General features: G+C 43.4%; 1 protein-coding gene across 4 annotated transcripts in view; it reads left to right on the top strand.

Annotated features, from left to right (window-relative positions):
• Nucleotides 1-22,023, top strand: part of CAP2 (cyclase associated actin cytoskeleton regulatory protein 2) — a 104,008-nt gene that overhangs the window by 12,384 nt on the left and 69,601 nt on the right. For all 4 annotated transcript variants that reach the window (XM_090039234.1, XM_090039232.1, XM_090039235.1 and 1 more), the window contains exons 2-3: nt 8,181-8,313; nt 13,537-13,637. In XM_090039234.1, coding sequence (XP_089895360.1) covers nt 8,190-8,313; nt 13,537-13,637 — 225 coding nt within the window. In that variant the 5' untranslated portion in view covers nt 8,181-8,189. The remainder of the gene's footprint in view (nt 1-8,180; nt 8,314-13,536; nt 13,638-22,023) is intronic.

Below are 22,023 nucleotides of genomic sequence, written 5' to 3'. Positions count from 1 at the left end.
CTTTTAGGTTAACTTTGTTAAAGACCTCTAGAGATAAAATTCAAAAACCAAGACATTCAGCACATTCGCAGCAAGGCCTCTAAAGATAAAATTCAGAATCAAGACATTCACCATATAGGCAGAAACAAGCAATGATCCTAGATAAAAAGGTGAACCTTGCCTTTTTTCTAAATTGGCTAATGGGTATTTATTACAAGCATTCAAACTATTACATTCAACATGACAACAGAAACCAAGGGCAGATGAATATTAATTTTCTAAATTTTTTAAGGGCCCCGCAGGCCGGATAGAATGGCCTCGTGGGCTGGATGCGGCCTGCAGGCCATATTTTGCTCACCACTGGTATAGGCTGATGTAACAATTGTATTTATATCAAAAGATATTGATACAAGCTATTACAATACAAACATTAGAGCATTATGCAGCCATAACAATATGACTGTAGCAAAAACACTGCAACTTTAATTCTGTTTCACTGGGGGTCAAATTTAGGATCAAATGCAGGATCATGCATATGTAGCAGTTAGTTCACAAGAACTGATGCACACTCCCAAGCAGCAGCTTCCTCCCCCCCCCCCCCCGCTTTTAAAGTATTTAAAAGATGTGTTTGCCTGTAACTTGAGAGACCTTCTTAATGGAAGGCCCTAGTGAGACAAGGTGCTCAACTGTTTACCTGGGTGCTGCTGAACACAATCACTTTGGGGAGAAGGGGGGGACATAGTGTAGAACCTGACTGGCTGCATCAGTGTAAAACCTCCAAAGATCCACTGTGGCTATAGGATATCAGTTTGACTGTTCAATGTGCAAGCTAGGATGACAGCATAAAAATACAAAACTTTGAATACAGGTACAAGCAATATACAATTGGTAGCTACTGAGAGATGCTGGTAAGGATGCGCATAAGTAAAATTTGTGCATCCTGGTTTTCGATCTGTTGTAGAGCAGCATACATTGTTGTGCTGGTGTCCGGTGGTGTTTTCATTTCAGTAGAGGATTCTTGTATTTTGCGTTTGTAAAATAGTCTGGGACGTCGCAGGCATAATAGATGATGAAATCAATGTATATGGACTATTGCGTTATTCAACTGAATTTCTTACTAAATGATTGATTATTCCTAGATAATTAGTGACAAATCAAGATTCAGACACAGTTCAACAGCACAAATAACTGTTGTGGGAAAAGTATATGTTATGCATATATGCACATATATATGGATATTGATGCAAATATCATGGTGATGAGTGAACTATAAATACCCTGAAAAATAGATTTATTCATACTGAACCTAATGAGTGCACACTTCATGGCAGCTGCATTTCTCATTTAAAAAACCCTGAAATCCTGACAGTCCTGTCGCATGTAGCAGAAACACTTCTTAATTCTGTGTAATGTGGCTAGACTCAGTAAAGACAGACTGCTGGTGTCCTGATGCTAGTGTCCTGATGCTGATGGCAGCTTTGAAGAGAACCACATACAATTTGATAACTCATGCAAAGAAAAATTAAAGCTCAGAAAGGGTCTTCATCCCATGAAATGATCCCACTTGCACAAAATGTTCACTTCCCATTTGGTCATTCAGTTCTGTGAGGGTCTGACTCACTGCCCAGCTCACCTTACAGGAGGTACTGAGCACCTAGCAGGAGTAGACGCTATAAGTTAGCTATAATTTTGTGCATATATTCATTGAAAATTTGACTTTAGAAAGTGGGTGCTTTACAAAACTTGCCATCAAATAATGGTGGATCAAAAGTGTACTGGAAACCAATGGGAGAGCTGGAGTACTGGCTTAGGCAGAAGGTGGTCCTCATTACAATGTGAGTCATAGATTTCATAGGCATAAGGGCTGGAAGGGACCTCAGAAGATCATCGAGTCCAGCCCCCTGTCTGAGGGTCAGGAGTCAGCTGGGGTCATAGGATCCCAGCAAGATAAGCATCCAAATTTTTCTTGAAGGCATTCAATGTAGGTGCTTGAACCACCTCCGTGGCAGGCTATTCCAGTCCTTGGGGGCTTGGACAGTGAGGAAATTCTTCCTTATGTCCAGCCTGAAACGGTCTTGCAAGAGTTTATAACTGTTTGACCTCGTCATCCCTTGGGGCGCTCTGGTGAACAATCATTCCCCCAGATCCTGGTGAACACCCCTGATAAACTTATAGGTGGCCATCAGATCACCCCTGAGCCTGCACTTTTCCAGGCTAAAGAGTCCCATGGCTCTCAGCCTGTTGTCGTAAGGTCTGTTTTCCTCACATCTGATCATGAATGTGGCTCTTCTCTGGACCCTCTCAAGCTTCTCCACATCCGTTTTGAATTGTGGAGCCCAAAACTGGACACAGTACTCCAGCTGCGGCCTCACCAAGGCTGAGTGCAACGGGAGAATGACGTCCCAGGATTTGCTTGAGAAGCATCTATGGATGGAAACCAGCGTTTTGCTTGCTTTACTAGCTGCAGCATCACACTGAAGGCTCATTTTCATCTTGTGGTCAATCATGACCCCCAAGTCTTTTTCTTCTGTAGTGCTAACCAGCGTAGCACTGCTGAGCCTGTAACGATGCTGCAGGTTTTTCCTCCCAAGGTGGAGAACCTTGCAGTTCTCAGTGTTAAACACCATCAGGTTCTCATCTGCTCATTTCCTGAGCATGTCAAGATCTGTCTGGATCACCCTCCTGTCCTTAGCTGTGGATGCTTTGCCCCAGAGTTTGGTGTCATCGGCGAACTTGGCCAGTCTGCTTCTGACACTAATGTCCACATCATTAATGAAGATGTTGAACAATATAGGTCCAAGGACAGAGCCTTGGGGAACCCCATTGGTCACAGGGCACCACAACTATTGACTTCCATCAATCACCACCCTCTGGGTCTGACCACAGAGCCAGTTCCCCAGCCAACGGATCGTAGTGGACCTGAGGCCAAAGTTGGCCAGTTTTGCCAAGAGGTGATCATGGGATACCAGATCGAAGGCTTTTTTGAAGTCAAGATATATGATGTCAAGCTCCTCTCCCTTGTCTAGGTGATAAGTCACCTGGTTGTAAAAGGAAATAAGATTGGTCAAGCAAGACCTACCCACAACAAACCCATGCTACCTATTCCTCAGGATGTTGCCATAGGCCAGGCTGTTAAGAATGGCCTCTTTAATAATCTTTTCTAAGACCTTCCTCGGGATAGAGGTCAGGTTGATGGGCCTGTAGTTTGCCGGATCCACTTTCCTCCCTTTCTTTAAGATAGGCACCACATTGGCCTTCTTCCAGTCTTCAGGCACTTCACCAGAGTACCAGGAGTTCTCGAAGATCTGTGCCAGGGGCTGGGCTATGATGCTAGCCAGCTCCCCGAGTACCCTGGGGTGTAAATTGTCAGGGCCAGCTGACTTGAAGGTGTCCAGCCTCTCAAGGTGTTCCTTCATGAGGTCAGCATTGATGGAGGGCAGGGAATCCCCCCACCCAGGCCTCCCTGTCCCGTAGTGGGCAGGGGCGTCCCATGGGACTGATGAAAGACTGATGCAAAGTACCCATTAAATAGGTTGGTTTTTTCCTGGGTGTCGGTTGTCAGTTGTCCCATCTGGGGAACATTAGTTCACCAGAGTGCCCCAAGGGATGACGCGGTTGAACGGTCATAAACTACTGTGAGACCGTTTCAGGCTGGACATAAGGAAGAATTTCTTTACTGTCCAAGCCCCCAAGGTCTGGAATAGCCTGCCAGCGGAGGTGGTTCAAGCACCTACATTGAACACCTTCAAGAGCAAATTGGATGCTTATCTTGCTGGGCTCCTATGACCCCAGCTGACTTCCTGCCCTTTGGGCGGGGGTCTGGACTCGATGATTTTCTGAAGTTCCTTCCAGCCCTAATGTCTATGAAATCTATGAATCTGGTTCAGTAGGGGTCCAGTGTTGCCCTTGCTTTTCCTCTGGTTCCCCACATATCTGAAAAAGGACTTTTGTTGTCCTTGATATTTGTAGCTAGCTGGAGTTCCGTCACAGCCTTGGCTTTCCTGGTTTGCTCTTTGCAGGTCCAGACAAGAGCAGAGTATTCCTCCTTGGCGGTGGTTCCAGTCCTCCATCCTTTGTAGGCCTTCCTTTTAAGATACAGGAGGTCCGCTAGTTTCCTGGAGATCCAAGGGGGCTGCTGTGCCCTTTTGCTGCCTTTCCTCCGAGATGGAATAGCATTAGCTTGTGCATCGAGGATTGCTCCCTTGAGGAGCAACCACTCTTCCTGAACTTCCATCCCCTTGGTGTCGTGGTCCCTTAGGGCTTCTCTGACAAGCCTCCTGAGCTTGTCTGAGTCAGCTTTCCTGAAGTCAAGGACTTGTGTATTGCTGACTGGCTTGCCAGCTTTACGGCAGATGGTGAAGGTGATCAGCTCATAGTTGCTGTCCCCAATCTTCCCTTCGATCATTAGGTCACCGACTAGGTCGTCCCTGGTTGCCAGTACCAGGTCGAGCAGTTCTTTTCTTCTCGTTGGTCCGTAGACTTCTTGAGTCAGGTAGAGATCATCCACACACGAGAGGAAGCTTTGTGACTTCTCGGATTTAGCTGAGCGCTCTTCCCACGAGATGTCTGGGTAGTTGAAATCTCCCATGACAACCATGGACCTGGAGCATGCAGCTTCAGCCAGTTCCCTGGCAAACTCGTAGTCAATTTCTTGTCCCTGGGTAGGGGGTCTGTAGTAGACTCCCACCATAGTATCCTCTGTGCTGTGTTCCCCATGAATTTTAACCCAGAGGGTCTCAAGTCCACTGTGGGTGCCAATGTCAGCTTGCATGGATGCGTAGCTTTCCTTGACATAGACAGCTACACCCCCGCCCCTTTTGTCTACTCTATCCCTCCTGTATAGGATATAGCCATTTATACCCATGGTCCAGTCATGGGTAGAGTCCCAACAGGTCTCCATTATCCCTATGACAGTGTAATTATTTGTGTTAAGCAGGAGAACAAGTTCTTCCTGTTTATTCCCCAAGCTGGCATTTGTGTACAGGCAGGCAAGTGTCTCCTTGGGGGCCCTTGCCTGGCCTACTGGTTGTTCCAGGGCTGGGGTCCCTTAAGCGCCTTGGCCTGCTGGCTTTGCAAGGGTTGCTCACTGGGCCAGCAGTGGCGGTAATCCCCCTGTGCCCCAGCGAGCTTAGTTTAAAGCCCGGTGGAGCAGGTCAGTCAGCCTGGCTGAGAAGAGCCTCCTCCCCAGCAGGGAGAAGAGGAGGCCATTTCTTCCCAGCACCTCGCTGCCTCTCTCACCAAAGAGTGGACTGTGGTCATGGAAGCCAAAACCTTCCCGATGACACCAGCGCTGCAGTCTTTGGTTCACTACCTGGATCCTCCACTCCCTCCTCAGGCCATAGCCCGAGCCTGGGAGGATTGAAGAAAACACCACCTGTGCCCCCAGACCATTTAGCCCTGCTCCCAAATCCCTGTAGCATCTCGTGACGCAGCTGGGAGTGCTCTGAGCCGTGTCATTAGTGCCCACATGGATGAGGAGCATGGGATAGTGGTCTGTGGGCTGGAGGAAGTTAGGGATCTTCTCCACAATGTCTCAGATGCAGGCTCCTGGGAAGCAACAGACTTCCCAGGCTAAGGGATCAGGGTGGCAGATTGCCCCCTCGGTCCCCCTCAGGATGGAGTCTCCCATGACAAACACTTTGTGTTTTGTCTTGGGGAGAGCGGGGGCGGTAGCTACAGTAGTGTCCATGTTGTCTGTGGGAGCTGGCAGCTTGGCAGGCTCTGCTGAGGCTGCAAGAGGTTCGTACCTGTTGCAAAGCTGCAGTGGTGGGGGGGCCTTGGTGCGGCAGGCCTTGGGGCCCTTGACCACCTTGGTCTAACCCCTGGGCTGGACAGCATGGGAGGTCCCCGAGTCCTCCCTTGTCCTGAAGGGAGACTGTGGTCTACCCTCCATCTCCTGGGGGAGAAGGGCCTGGCAGTAGGAGTCAATCTCCTGCTCACAGTTCCTGATGGCACGCAGTCTCTGGACTGTGGCCTGGAGCTCCTCCAGCTGGCGCGCCGCAGACCCCACAGGCCCCAGAGCCTGAAAAAGCGACAGGCAGCCCCTGCAGCCGAGAGCCAGGGGCTCCGTCCACATGGAGCCCGGAACCATGGGCCCCGCCTGGGTGGAGGCCTCTGAGGCGCCGGTGTGGGGGGCCGCAGACCGTGAGGGGACTCTCGCGGTATGGCATGTGCCCATCTGCATCATGCCACTGATGGGCCGGCTGCGGCTGGGGATGCCTACCCTGGGGGGCTCACAGGCAAGGCCTTGGGCCCTGCTGCTCGCCCTCCCGTGCGAACTCCTGTGCTAACTCACATGCCGGGCAGACAAGTGTGCCTGTTTGTGCAGGCTCTGGTCACACGGCTCCCTGGGGGGATGGGCGAAGTAGGGGCCGGGGCAGGGCGAGACCCCCCTCGGCTCCAACTTAGCCACTTCCCTGTGGCTAGGCTGGGGCTAGTCCCTCCCACCAGGGGCCCCACTTCCCTCCGACTGCTGCTGGGCGTTGGCGGGGGTGCTCCGCGGCAGCTGGGGGTCACTGAGGGGCTTTGGGGGACTGGGGCGCAGCGGGCTTGCACCTGCGCATCTCATGCTGTTCCCGGAGCCTGGCTGGGTTTTTTTTTCCCCAAACTGAGTCAGCCCAAACTCAGTTTAGGAGCTTTTATAGCTGAAGTTGGTAGTGGGTTTTTTTACTCTGTCAGATTTGATACAACATGGAGTGAAGAGAATCTGCAATTTCTTTGTATTTTATTTAAGAAAAGGTTATTAATACAAAATTTCAAAAAATCCTGCACATTTCGGAAGCTCTCCTGATACTATTTTACCCCATAATCAAAAGATGTGTTTATATTAAACAATAAACACATATTTTTGAACTACTAATGGATATTCAAATCACTTTTGCAAAGAAGAACAATGGAGATTTCTAATATGAGCAAACTTGAATGTCCAGTCTGCACTTAGCACAACATGCACTTTGGTTATAGTTCAGACTTACTCCTTCCCTGATCTATGTCTTTATTTTTAATGTAAATAAAGACAAAACACACTTTAGTTAACCCTTTCTCTTGAGAACGGTTGGCTCTAATGTTTCTCCTTGTGGAATCTTCCATCTCTTCATATAGTTCACATGTAAAACCCCCTTAGACTATTATGTAGGGAAGACTAAGCTGAACAGACTCATCTTTTCTGAGTCAGCAAAACTGTTCTGCACCTTGGCGCAGGATTCTAACAGCTAATATGCTGTTATTTAATTTAAATTTAAAGGATAATAATGATAGTAGCTTCTTTTCATATTGCTTTACCTTCTAATGATAGCATTTTAGGCGCTCCCTGCAGTTAAATGGGACTTCTGAGAACCACAGTTCTGTTTGTGTTGGTTGCTAATGCAGTTTGTTGGAATCTAGTGTTACTATTGGCATCTGTAAGGATTATCACTTTTAGCAGTGACATTTTATTAGGTAGTAACATGTGCATACCTTGTGTGTCACTTAGCAGAGTGAAAAGTTCACAACGTTAAATGACAAATGTGTGCATGGAAGCTGTTAATTAAATAATGTTTGTGGAAAAGTGGATACCAGGCTTTTATATTCAGTGATGCATTTTGTTAACTGTGTACTTTATTAAAGAAAAGAAAAACACATAAACTGATGAAAAGTCAGACTTTGAAGAAGTAAAGCAGAGACCTTCTTGGCTGCTTAATTATTAATGCAGAGTCTTCAGTAAGATGACTGGAACAGAATCATACTGCAAAGTATAAAAGCATTAGGAGGATCTAAGAAAGTGCCATGTCAAAATCCGGAGAGAGAGGGTACACATTCAAAGCTTAGCTTTCAGTCTAGTCTCAACTGGATCTGTATTTAGTATCTGTAAATAGAAGGCACAACCTTATGCCAACATTTATCTGTATTTAAATTGGGCATCTCATGCTCCAATTTGTAGGTGCCATCAGGCTGTCCAGGTAACCAAAATTGCACTGGCATGCATTTTTTCTTTCCATTTATTTGCAGGATTAAAAATAGAAGCCATTTCTGAATATTTGACCCTTAAAATGTAGTCTTCAGTTTTTGGGGATATGAGAGGGAACTGTTTACAATGTTGTCAGAAGTTGTCAAATTCTAAAATTTGGTGAAAGTTAAAACCATAAAAGATGGCAGAGTGATGATAGTGGTAAATTCCTGTGCCGTCATTGAAATAACTAACAAAGTTTCCATCTCTGATTTAGTGTTTCAGAATGGCAGAGACTCATGTGTTGATGGAGAGGCTGGAAAAAGCTGTTACTCGACTGGAATCGCTGTTTTCAGATTCACACAGGTCTGCAGAAGTGGAGTATGAAGCTGTCAATGGAGTCAATGGAGGTATGTCTTGTTCTTTTATACATTTTTTGGGAGTGCTGGATACAGAGCTTGTTAGAGCAGCACGTATTATGTTCAGTGAGAGAGAACAAGTCCTTATGGAGCTGTGAGTTAACAAAGATCAGTTTCTTTGAAGACGTCTGGAAAATTTACCAGGATAATCATAATCATAAATTAGTATCCTAGACCAGGGGTGTCACAATTCCTTGGTCCCCCAGGCCAGACCTAAACTGCAGGGCTGCTTGCAAGCTGGATCTGGACCCACTCAGGTGGTGGGGTGAGTAGTGGTGATATTAACCACTGTGACTGAAGGCTTGTTACAAAGGAGATGGAGCCAGATGGTTCTCAGTGGTGGCAGATGACAGAACAAGGAGCAGTGGTCTCAAGTTGCAGCAAGGGAAATATTAGAAATACAGGTTAGATATTAGGAAAAACTTTCTCACGAGGAGGGTAGTAAAGCAAGGGAACAGGCTATCCAGAGAGATTGTGGAATATCCATCCTTAGAGGTTTTTAAGTCACAGTTAGACAAAACCTTGGCTGGGATGATATAGTTGGGGACAGTCCTGCTTTGAGTGGGGGTTGGGTTAGATTATCTCCTGAGGTCCCTTTCAACCCTAATTTTCTATGATTCTACCACTTCCCAATCTGAAACAATTAGTGCACCTGTCACTTGCCCCTCCACTGCCAACAGGCATCCCCAACAAGGCTCCATACACAGGAGTTTGGTTGTAGGGCCACCTCTTCTCACTCTGCCTGCAAGTTCCTGGTCCCTTCAGGAGTCCTGTGGGCCACATGATATGATTCTGCATGTTGGATCTGGCCTGTGAACCTTATCTTTGAAATCCCTACCCTAAATATAATCCTTATTTCAAAGCTTCCCTGCTCTTTCCATATTACTGTTGATATTATTGTAGAGGGTTCATGCATTGCAAATGTCTGATAGCTCTAACTAGCAGAGGTAATGAGCATTCCTGAAAAGCCAGAATACAAATTTTGCTGAATAAATTGGCAATTCAGAAATGTAGAGTCCCCCCAGCTTCCTTGATTTCACTGCATAGTCATTGCATTTAATTGCCTGATCAGTTAAATCTTATCTGCGCTCATTCATAATCATTTTGTTGCGAAGTGCTGCCATTTCAGTTTTGGTTTTAATGCATATTGTCTTTTGTGCTCCACCCACAGAAGTGCATCTACAAAGCGCAACTCGTAAGAACAGAGAAATAAAGCTAGTATCAGAACCTACTTACATGTGTTCCCCACACCACAGGGCCAAACCATACTTAGTCATACTCTGCATATCTGAATTTAGAATTTTACTTGTTTCTGAATGTATATGTTAAACTAAACTGCCTGAGTATGTGGTCAGGCAAGAACATTCAACCCACACACAAACTGAAATAAAAATTACTACTAAATATTGTATATTTACAAAACATACCCTAATCCTGGAATGGAAAGGATAGTACAATTTCCAATGATATTTCTCATTTTGGCCCATTGCTTTGTAAATGGTAGCTTGAGCACAGCTATGTATCCCTATGCTATTATGTTTCTGGGTAGGTTTTCTTTCCAATTTTAAGCAGTTTTAATGGCTTACTGATTATATCATTGTTACAAGAAGGCTCTTTCCCTCTCCTGCCTCACTTAGAACAGGAGCTCATTACCAGGTTGCTGTTATTAAAATTACTACCAGATTTATTTGATTGTAAGATGAGGTTTTTTCCTCCTTTTAACGTGGGAAAGAAAACCCTTTTACCTATCTCCCCTCCCCATGCAGCTTCTGCTCCCTTGCCTCCCTCTCCTTTCCTCACTTTACTCCTTGCTGGCAGGCTGCATCCACACTGCAGCCTTGGACACCAAGCACACCAAGTCCCATCCCAGCAGCAGTGCACAGCCTGCACAGCTACTCCAGGAGCTGACCTGTGGCAATGCTCAGTGCCCCTTGCCAGAATGGGGATGGAGGCTGCTGGCCAAATGTAAGGCGGGGTGTGGGAAGCAGAGACTGAGGAGGAAGAGGGGGAAGGGGAATGGGGGCCCAAGGCTGTGAGGGGGCAGGCAGGAGGCAGAGGTGGCAGGGGGGAGGACACAAGCAGGGGGCAAGCTGTTTGATCTCCCCACACCACCTACCCCCCTACTGCCTGCCTCCCTGCAATGGTGGGAAGGATGAATTAAAAATGACCATCCAATAATTAGATTGTATACACGGGGAATTATAACAAATTTATAAATTTTCCATACATAGAACCTAATGATTGGTGGGTCATCTTAAATTCAAGGTCATCTTAGAATCAAGTAAATTTGGTATTTAGTTATATTTCCTGCTCTTGAAATTCCCTGAGGGTTTAGGCAGAAATAGAAATTTGTTGCTCTCTTCCATATTACTGATTCAAAGAATTTATAAATTACTTGCTTTATAACGTGTAAGGGACTCATTCTAGTCTCACTTGTATCTTTCTAATTTATACTGTTAGCATGCAGGGCAAAATAGTGAGGAGAGAATAGTACCCATTTTATTTCTGAAGATTATAGTGGCAGGATTGAAGACAAATCAAAGAGTTGTTAAATTACAGCAAGGGCCCAAGAAACATTAGGTCACGGGTTCTCAAACTTTTGTTTCCAAAGGGACAATCCTGGGTGGCAAGCCACATGAAAAGGGGTTGTTGGCCACACTTGGCCTGCAGGTCACACTTTGGGACCCGCTGCTCTAGTTTATATTCTCATAAGTCAGCAGAACTGATTCTTAAAAATAGGCCTAGCTATGTTCTGTTTTTGTGTGTTGTTAGTGCAGCTGGTGGATTCTGTTTGAGGCTGCGCTGCAGAGGAAAGGCTAAAACAAGTGTCTTTGAGGCTGGGACAGATTTGACGAACACTGAACTGGCTTTGGAAAACATTTCCTTCCCCACCATTGAAAACTTTGTATCGTAAGACATACAAAGGCCTTGTGCATTAACATTTTAAATGGATGAAAGCGCCAAAATTCCTTAGCATATAAGGTGAAAAAAGAAAGTAACATAAGGAGAACAAGACAAATTTGACATCCCCTCAAGCAGCCTAACTACAATATGTTTTGTACAGGCAGTTCTGAATTCTGATGGCTTAAGCCTGTAGTTTTTGTCAAAGGGCCAAAATGCTGCTACTGCTAAACGAGCCTTCATGGTTATGAATCTGGGATCTCCAGTCACCCAGGTTCACAAAGGCCATGGATGGCTTAAATTAACACATGCTGGATCAGGGCCATCGAGAGGTATGAGGACATGTCAAGGAGGACCGGAAATCCTCCTGGAAAAGATTATCTCTCTGCCTTAGTTGATATGTAAAGCCATGCATAAAATCAATTGGATATAAAAAAGTAGCTCTTATATCTGGATTTTCCAATTGTCCAGATGATTCAAGTCAGCCTTAGAAGACAGTGTAGTATACTCTTTAGTGTAACTGGCATTCCTACTTCTGTGGTGTACTTAGGTATATATACTAATCAAGATGAGTAATTTAGTGGCACTGTCCTTTTTTGCCAAATGACTGAATGAAATTTTATCATTATTAGAATTTACAGTTTGGCCAACAAAGATGAGAAAACAAGAAAACACTGAGCTTCAAAGTTTAAACTGATAAGAAAGTAACTAACCATTCCCGTCCTATCATAGAATTGCACTATTGCTAAAGGAAAGCCCCATGGCTTGCTGTTTATTAACATCTACCAACCAAAGCTCCAGGAATGGGTAGGGTGACTAGACATAGCAGCTGTTCATTACGGATTATAGTTTCATAGTTTCATAGTAGGTAGGTTTGGAAGGGACCTCCCTCAGCAGATCATCAAGTCCAACCCCCTGCAATAGCAGGAAAGGATGCTGGGGTCAAACAACCCCAGCAAGATGATTGTCTAGCCTCCTTTTGAAGACTCCCAGGGTAGGAGCAAGCACCGCTTCCCTTGGAAGTTGGTTCCAGCTCCTAGCCACCCTGATTGTGAATCTACTCTCAGTCAACTTATGGCGGTTATTCCTTGTTACTCCCGGTAGTGCTTGGGGGAACAGGGACTCTCTCATTGCTTGCTGGTCTTCCTTGGTCAGTTTATAGGCGGCCACCAGATCCCCTCTCAGCCTTCTCTTGTGAATGCTGAACAGGTTCAGGTCCCATAGCCTCTTCTTGTAGGGCCTGCCTTGCTGCCCCTTGATAATGTGAGTGGCCCTCCTCTGGACCCTCTCCATGTTGTCCACATCTTTCTTGAAGTGCGGCACCCAGAACTGGATGCAGTACTCCAGCTGCGGCCTGACTAGTGCTGCATAGAGGGGGAGTATCGCCTCCTTGGACCTACTCGAGATGCATCTGTGGATGCATGACAAGGTACGTACGGTTGGCCTTCCTGACCGCGTCCCCACACTGTCGGCCCATGTTCATCTTGGAATCAATAATGACTCCAAGATCCTTTTCTGCCTCTGCACTGATGAGAAGGGAGTTCCCCAGCCTGTAGGTATGCCGCTGGTTCTTCTTCCCCAGGTGCAGCACCTTGTGCTTGTCAGTTTTGAATCCCATCCTGTTCTCATCTGCCCACCTCTATAACCTGTCCAGATCTAGTTGCAGCCTGTCCCTCTCCTCCAGTGTGCCCACTTCTCCCCACATTTTAGTATCATCTGCGAAATTGAACAAGGTGCTTTTCACCCCCTTGTCCAAGTTGCTGATGAAGATGTTGAACAGTGCAGACCTGAGGACTGAGCCCTGGGGGACCCCACTGCCCACATCTTTTTACATGGATTTCTTGTTGTCATTGATCGAGGTCACTAGTCCCAGTTCCATCTCCACCTAAGCCTTCCTAACAGCCCCCCTAAAGATAAAGATTATTTTTATAAAGATGTCGTTTATTTTATGTACATTAATATCACTTCCTTAATGAAAAAGATCTAAATCATGTTTATTATGCAAGTAGTGGAGAGTGTTTATTTTTGGAACCAGTTATCTTAGTACAGAAGAGGCTAGCCACATACAGTATACAGTTAACATCTTCACACTGCTTGCTTGATTCTGCTTGCCACTTTATTGTATCTGTTGTTCTGGAAATTCCCATTATTTGTTCATTTTCACTGATTTTACAAATTAGTGGGGACAGAAATATATTAAATTTAATCATTTCCCCCTTATATCTGCAGTATCTTTCCCTTAGACTGCAAAGGACAGTGCTGTAAGTTACAACCTTTTATGAACCAGCTGTAATGAAATGCTGTCTCTCATAGGTGTAGCACCATATGTTGAAGCCTTTGATAGACTGTTGAATGGGAGTGTGGCCGAATTTCTCAGGAATAGCAGAACTCTAGAAGGTGATGTGAAGACACATGTGAGTATATCTACGTATTTTCACTCATCCAGTGTAACTGTAGCTGTCTCAAAATACCTTTGGGTCTTCTCTACCTGCTTTAATTGTACAGGAGGGGAATCTTTGCAGTTGTTTTACCTTTCCAGTAGCATGGCAACAATGCTTGAAGGCCTCAGTCAAATGTAGCTACAGAGCACTAGTAGTATGGGCTTCATGAACACGTAGGATGATGAAGTCTGTCCTTCAGAAGACTTAAGGCCCTTCTGCTGCTGAAACTCATGGAGACTCTAAACAGTGAACAATGTAAATAGTCCATTCTGGCATTGAGTTGAGCACACGTGTACACTTTAGCCTAATTAAAGACAACTTTTGATAAGTAGGAGATCATCAGAAAGGTAAGAGGAAACAAAATCATGGAGTTACACAGAGCATTAATTTGCACAATTTGGTTTAAAATAATTTATAGGGTTTTTTAATTATTTTTGAAAATTTGTATCCTTGCATATTTTTATTTTTATAACTCATGACCTATCTTATTTGAAATTTATTCAATTCAAGCTAGTTGTCATCTATTTCTCTCTCTCTTGTACTCCTGTTTTTTCTTCCTCCTCCTTTTTTTCTTTCTTGCAATAAATCTTGCAATGAGGAATTTTTTATAAAGTTGAAGTCAGTTCAGAGTAAATGAAGCCACTCTGTAGAGCGATACTTCTATACTATCTTGCCTGTAGGATGCTTTTGTTTAATCTTACCTTTTTTAACATTATTTTTTTGAGGTAGAGGGGCAAAGGGTAAATCCATCTGAAAATATCTGATGACAGTGTATCAGTCCTGGCAGTGCCATAAAGCTATGTGCAGATAGGAGGCTCATCTCCCAGAATTAGTAAAGTGCTTTCCACTAAATGGGATTTGGATTGAAGGAGTCTCAGGATTTTCACACATCTCAATAAGTCTATGTGATCTTGCCTTTTCCCCATATGCATTAATTAATCACAGCTGCTGTTCCATATTCCTAAACCCTGCAGACAGAAATGCGTGCACTTAGGCTGCAAAGACAGGGTGCATGTTTTATCTGCTTGTGTGTCCGAGTGTATCACATCTAAAATGCACTAAGACAGTCTGCTCAAGGAATAGGAGTTCCGAGGCTGTGCTTTCAGCTGTGTTTCCTATATAATTTTAGACATAATAGTCCAAAAGGTAAGATGTTCTCAGTCAGAGACAGAGAAAATTAGAGGGAACCAGGAGGTCAGAGAAATTCAGAGTCTGAGTATTTTTAAGAAATACTGTAGGGCCTTTCTCTTTGGAAAAACCTTTCCACCATAATGACAACACTTACAACACAATGTTTGGCTCTACCCTTAAACCTCTGCCTGCCAAAGAAAAGTACGTGTATGGAGGGAATCGATAATCTGGAAAATAATCAAAAACAAAAACCTGTTCCCTTACAGGCTTGGTCATGAAAAGGGAGGAATGTTGGTGAGTGATTTTACATGGAAGGCACTCGAAGCTGTGGTGATGCACAGCAATATAAAACTTGACTAAGTTAAATGGCTTTAGGACATGGGAACAGTTTACTACAAGGTGGGTCAACTGCACATCAGCTGGTATATGGTGACTGCCTGTGTGCCCACAGCGAGTGAAAACTAAATCACAGTACTGTAATCCTCCATGAAAGGAAGCTTCTTCAGCATTGCTTAAAAATGGTCAGATGTAGTATTGCATCAGACCAAAAAAATGAACATACAAAAAAATCCAGCAGTTTTGTGAACTAAATCCCTTCTACAGAACTGCAAATCTAGTCATTGGGTTCAGCTGAACGATTAAGTCTATCCTATTCTGGTTACCATTTGACATAGACAATTTGGTCAGTTGAAAGAATACTTAAATGTAAATGGATTTAATTTCCCTGAGTGCTAGCATTGTATGGATGCCACTGTAATAAATAATAAATAAATAAAAAGTAATAATGGCTATTTCTTCAGAAGCAAAGGGTGATACATTAGCAAGTTTCCATTGTGTAAAGAAATTAGTGATTACATTTACTCCCTATTAAGTTATTCTGAAATTTTAGAATCTGAATTTACAACATGCCACACAGGCCATGGTTGCCTTATGCTTCTACTTAGTGCTGCAATAACATCTGTGCTTTACCTTAACAAGTAGAACAAGGGGTGTTTTTCTTCTGGGTGTCTTATAGACCATGTGTCCTAAGCATTATGCCTGCAGCTGCTGTCTCTTTCACATAATGAGCTGAAGCGAAGGTTGTATTTTGTTTCAAAAAACACCTGTTGCCTGGAAAACCTCACATACCTGATTGATCAGAATGGTAATATGAGAGAGTAGGGCCTTTATAGTACACTAAATAAATAAGGGATTTAACTCAAGGCTTTTCATGTTGGTTGCTGTAAGAATTGTGCGGTTTGTGTTCCTGATGAAAAGAAGAGTGCAGCCACAGCTAATGCCTGCTGCAGTGTGTTGTTTCTTAGCTTGCTGCATGCTAAGTAGTCTATTGAAAGGAAGCAAAATGAAAGAGAAATGATAGCTAGCTTCAGCAAGCTCTGCTAAACGCAACAACACAGTGGATTTTTTTAAAGGTTAGTCTGTTAAAGAAGAGTTCTGCATATACCTAGTCCAAATAATAAAGGAGTTTCTGATTCAGATTATAGCATATCCACTTCTGAATCACTGTAGTCCACTGAATTAAAATTTTTAACTACATTGAAAGATGAGAGAGAGGGGCTAAGATTTGTGTGTTGCTAGTTTAAAACATACACTTTTAAACACTGAAGGCTAGATCTTCTGTCCTGTTTTGTTGCTGTGGTAATGCAGATGGGCCACAAGCTGGTTGAACTGGCTATTTGAATATTACTGTAGCACAGGAGACTCTGTAAGTAGTGCAGAGACTACAGAGCAGGTTGTATACATCCCGATACAGAGGTCCTGAGAGTATGTGTACATCATGAGGCCAGTAGAGGAGTGTGAGCAGAGCACTTCTGCTGTGCCTGATTGGCACAAGAGACAGTGGGCAAGCAATTTGTGCCCCTGTTCAGTATCTGTAAAATGGGGATGCCAGCATTCCCTCAGTTTGTCTATGCAGATTTTAACTGTTTGGAGTATGGACTGTCTTTTACAAGGTATATGTACCATGCTTAGCACAAAGCAAATTCAATTGTAGGCTCTTGAGCTTCTTAATTAAAATGAAGGAAGGAGAGTTTCCTAATTTCTTCCAAGTAGTAACTACTAAAAACACAATAGATAATAAAATGTGTGTCTTGAGTAGACCTTGGTTATTAAACTATGTGAAACTCCCTATAGACGAATTATCTTATATTTTATAGGGTGTATATAGAAGAGACAGTGGACTTTCATAGCCATGAATTTTCAACAGTACTTTCTGGGATGTGCCAAAAACACAGCTACAATTTATATTGCCTAATTTAACAACAGACTGTCAAACTTGTTATATGGCTGATTCCTCATTTATAATGTAATGTGCTTACAGGGTGACAAAATGCAGAAATGTCCTCTTATGTTGATCCTGCTGTGCCAGAGGCTTTGTGGTTTCAGGCTCTATATTAAAAGTTTGAGTCAGGGCTCAAAGCACTGCAGTGGGTGATGTAAATGGGTCCAATGAGAAATGCATCGGGCTGTCTGCATTTCCATTGTGAAGTATTTCTGCTGGTTGAAAGTAAGCATTGTACTAGGTAGTTTTCAGGATAGTGGAAAAAAAGAATAAAAGAAAAAAAAAACACACACAACTTAATCTAGTGCTCCTCCCTTCATGTGTGTGCATATACCCATGAATATTTTGTACACTGTAAAAATGTTTTTCAAAATAAGAGAGCAAATGCCAAAACTATTTTTAATGCCACATTAAGGGGATGGGATGGAAATCTCAGGGTTAAAAAAAAAAATTCTCATGGTTAAAGTTGCTTTAATAATCCTAACTCAGCTACATTGCACGTTTCATACTGGTGCCATGAAATGCAAATGCAGTAAAACACTATCTTCACGAATTTCCTTATTTATGATAAATGTAGACTGACTCCCCTCTGAAGTCACTGGGGATTTATTTATTGATTCCAGTGGGAATTTATTTGGGTTCTTTGTTTCTTACCATTGATGTTGGGATATTATGAAGTATTTTACTCCTTATTTTCTTCCTCTCGCTCTCTCTTTTCCAGCTTCCCGTGCTTTTTAAAAGAAAATAAAACACAAGTCTCGGTATCACTTAAAATCTGAGAAAATAGATGTCTGTGGGCACGTCTACATGAGATGCTGACTGTACAGTGGCTGAATAATACTGCGCAGTAGCACGTCGCAGCACAGACAGTGCTAATATGCTCTTGTGCAGTTCTATTAGGCTACTGTGCAGTAACGTCACTTAAAAAATGTTTGCTGGCGCTACTGCACAGTAACTCCAGTTACTGCACATTTATTTAGTACTTGTATAAGCAAGTACTAAATAAATGCTCAGTAACCAGAGTTACTGTGGAGTAGCTTCAGCAAACATCTTTTATGTGACAAATACTAAATAAATGTACAGTAACCACTGCTCAGTAGTATCTTCTGTAGACATGCCTTGTGTGTACTGGGCATTTAGCTGAGTATTGTTGACCCCAGAAATGTGCACCTCTATACTAAGGGGTGAAAAACTTGGTAGGATGCTTCAGTGGATATTTTCTAATAAAAACTGAAAACCAGAAACAGTTAAACCTGTCAACAGCTCCATACAACCTGTTTCTAGGGCTTTTGTAGCTATGTAGTTGTAGAATAACTGGGGCTACATACAGAGTTCTAGAACAGTGTTTCTCAACCTTTTAAGTAGCAAGTACCCCCTAACTTCTGAAAATTTGAACAAGTACCCTGACACTCAATTTTCCAGGGGATTTTATATTTACAAACTAATGTGTCCCATACATTGGAAGAAGGGCTGTGTATATAAGGGCGTGATATGACAGAAGTTTGATCTGGTGTGGGTAGGGTTGCACAACTCAGGTATGTACCTGGGCTAGAGGTGATGTTGGCCAAAACTAGGAGGGATGAACCCCTAGCACGGCACACCAAATTATTACTGGGGAATTTAATTTTTTTAATTGCACCAAATTTTTTGCCTTAGTTTTGAGAGGATGAAGGGGCAAGAGAGAGAGAGGAAAAGAGGGCAAGAGAGACAGTGTTGGGGTACCTGCGTACCCCCTGCCTGTGTCTTGCGTACCCCCAGGGGTACACGTACCACAGATTGAAAAACTATGTTCTAGAATATGAGTGTCCATGTATAGGACCAATTTAGGGTGCAGAAAAATCCTACTAGGCTCTGACTCTGTACATCCAATTCACACTTTCTAAACATGTGAACAGCCACACTGAAGCCTGTCGGAAGCAGCAAAATTAAAACTATGCATAAACATGAGCAGGATTTGTACTTTAGATTGTAAACCTTACCACGCAGAGGTCATGTCTGTTTCTCTATTGATAACATAAGAAAGGATGCTGACAAATGCTTTGCATATCTCAGTGCAAAGCTGTGAGCTTGGGACAGAATAACTGCATGCCCAAATACAGATTGGGGAATGACTGGCTAGGCTGCAGTACTGTAGAGAACGATCTGGGAGTTACAGAAGACTGTAAGCTGAATATAAGCCAACAGTGTACTCTTGTTGCAAAAGAGGCCAACGTTATACTGGTTTGTATTAACAGGAGTGTCATTTGCAAATCATGGAATGTGATTCTTTTACTCCATTCAGCACTGGTGAGTCCTCGCTTGGAGTACTATGTCTATTTTTGGGCCTCACACTTCAAAAAGGATGTGGACAGATTGGAGAGACTCCAGTAAATAGCAACAAAAATTAATAGAGGCGTGAAAAGTATGACTTATGAGGAAGGGCTGAAAAAGCTAGGGTTATTATGTAGCCTGGAGAACAGAAGGTAGAGGTGGGGATTTGTTAACAGCCTTTAAATTCCTGGAGGATGATTTATGGAGAGGATAGAGATAGGAGCAATGGCGTCAAGCTGCAGCAAAAGAAATTCAGGTTGGAAATTAAGAGGAACTTTCTGCCCATGAGGGTGGTCAAAAACTTAAACAGACGACCTAGAGAAGTAGTGGAATCTCCGTCCCTGGAAATTTTCAAGAGCAGTTTGGACAGACACTTGGATGAGATGCTTCAGTCAGGGATGATCCTGCCTTGAACAAGGCACTTGACTAGATGACCTTGGAGGTCCCTTCCAGCCCTAGTTTCCTATTATCCCCAAAAGCATATTGATAAATTAGAAAAAGTTCAGCAAAGATCTATAAGAATAAGATCTGGAAAGGTGCTTTACAGTGAGAGACTAAAGAAGCTCAATTTTAGTTTGTCCAAGAGAAAGCTAAGAGAACTCGGTCAGTTTTGAAGAAGACTTCTAAAGGGCTCTTTAATGTGTTGGACAAAGATGAAACAAGATTCAGTGACTGGAACTTGAATTTGACAAATTCAGTTTAGAAATAGATGACACATTTTTGGTGGTCAGGGTAATTAACTACTGCCACAATTTATTCAAGGATGTGGTGTATTTTTGGCTCCTAGAAGCTTCTAATTGAGCATGAAATATGCTGTAACTCAACCAGAAATTGTGGGCTTGATGCAAAAACCACCTGATGAAACTGTATGGACCTTGATAAGTCTTGAGGATCATAATCATCTCTTTTAACCTTGAAAAATCTGAGTCGTGGTTAAGACCACCTCTGGGCATTAGCACAGTGCAAACAATAAGGAACAATAGCAGTAGCAATAACTATAATACTCCAGTCTGGATTAACTCTTTGCTAAATTCAGACTTTCTTAGCTGTATTAAGAATAAAAGGCATTGATAGAAGAGAAGACAATGGTAATGTTACTGACCTCAAAAATAAGTGACTGTGAAATGAGCTCGAGTTTAGCACAAGCTTTCATGCAGACCACAAGTAAACTGTGGGATAGGAGAGTGAAGTTATTGCTGAGGTTTTTCTACAGCCTTCACTGGGGAGGTGAGATCTTCACCCTACTTTAGTCCCTTCACAAAGGGTAAAATGGCTGTGGGATAAAGTCCTCAAGTTGCCAAGGGAGGAGCCCAGTGCAGAAGGCAGTCGCAAGACTGGGAAGTCTTCACTGTGGCTGCCATGTTAATTGGGTATGTGTGGACACCTTGAGTTAGCTTTAAACTAACTAGCTCTGGTCATGCTAGCAGCATTGCCATGGCAGCACAAAGCTTGGGAAGAGCTAACGGAGTATATTTACCCAGCTTCTTGGGTGGATTTTGCAGCCTGCACTAAGCTGCATCCATCCTACACTAAGCTGCATGGCTTGTAGTACTCAGGTGAACTCAGGTATCTGCAACTTAAGATTGCTGTAAAGAATACAAGCTACAGCATGGGAGGTTTAGAGAAGGGGAGGGAAGTACGTCATAATGGTGCCCTGGTGATCTGCAGCCCGTAAGGGAGTGCTGAGAATCTCCCATGACTCTTCAACTATGAACCTCTTCTGCCCAAAAGTTTGGGTAGGTGTAAAAGTATGTGAAAGCCAGGTTAGCTGCTACTCCTACTGGGCTGCACAGTCTATGCTTCTTATGGAGCGTTGGTCAGAAAAATAAAGCTGCCCTGTTCCAGCCAAAAACCTGAGAGAAAATGCCAAAGGTAACCTCACCCGCTCTTCCCGGCAGAGGGAACCCCTCTGAATCTTGTCCTTTCCAGCTCCTTGCACCAACACTAGGTGGTAACTCTGTGTGGTATTAATGGCTTTCACAATGAAGGAGGGCATGTTATAATTTTTCATTTTAGAGCTATTGCCCAACTCTTCATGCTGTGCATAATACAACTTCTCATGCTCAGCTTTTCTTCTGGTAACAAGTGGTATGTGTGTGTGTGTGCATGATTGGAGTCATTTGTTGTTACGGGCTATGAGCAAACCTTTTAATTAATTTTTAGTCTTGTTCTCTCCAAGAGCCACGTGTCTGCACAATCCTTTCCCCTCCCTTGCCTCTCTGTATTTTTAGTTGTTGGCTGCAACTGTTTGTGTGTGAAGAAATGCTTGGTTTGGAAACGGAGAGGTTTGTGTGTTGTAGTCAGCAGAAATGCTAACAATGAGCTCAGAATCTGGCTGTTCCATCAGTTTCTAATAAAAAGGAGTTTAGTGAATAATGAGCATTATCAAACCATAAGAAAGAGCAACGTACTGTTTGAATGTTGTTTTAAATAATCTGGGAGGGGTGCAGGGTGTCATGGGAAGAGTGGTGTTGTAAATGCATATTGTGTACTCTTTCCTGAATGCTGGAGACTGATCAAGGTAGAATAATCCTATTATTGCCACTGTTAGCATATAGAATCTATCAACTAAGCTGCATCATTTTATAGTTAATTTGTTCTTGGTAAAGAGAGGCCAATACAATTTTTGCTTGTTTG

Source organism: Crocodylus siamensis, chromosome 3, assembly GCF_052110815.1.
Source record: "Crocodylus siamensis isolate JL-2025a chromosome 3, ASM5211081v1, whole genome shotgun sequence".
NCBI lineage: Eukaryota > Metazoa > Chordata > Crocodylia > Crocodylidae > Crocodylus > Crocodylus siamensis.
Note: the sequence above shows the minus strand (reverse complement) of the source record. Positions and strands in the feature narration are given on the sequence as shown.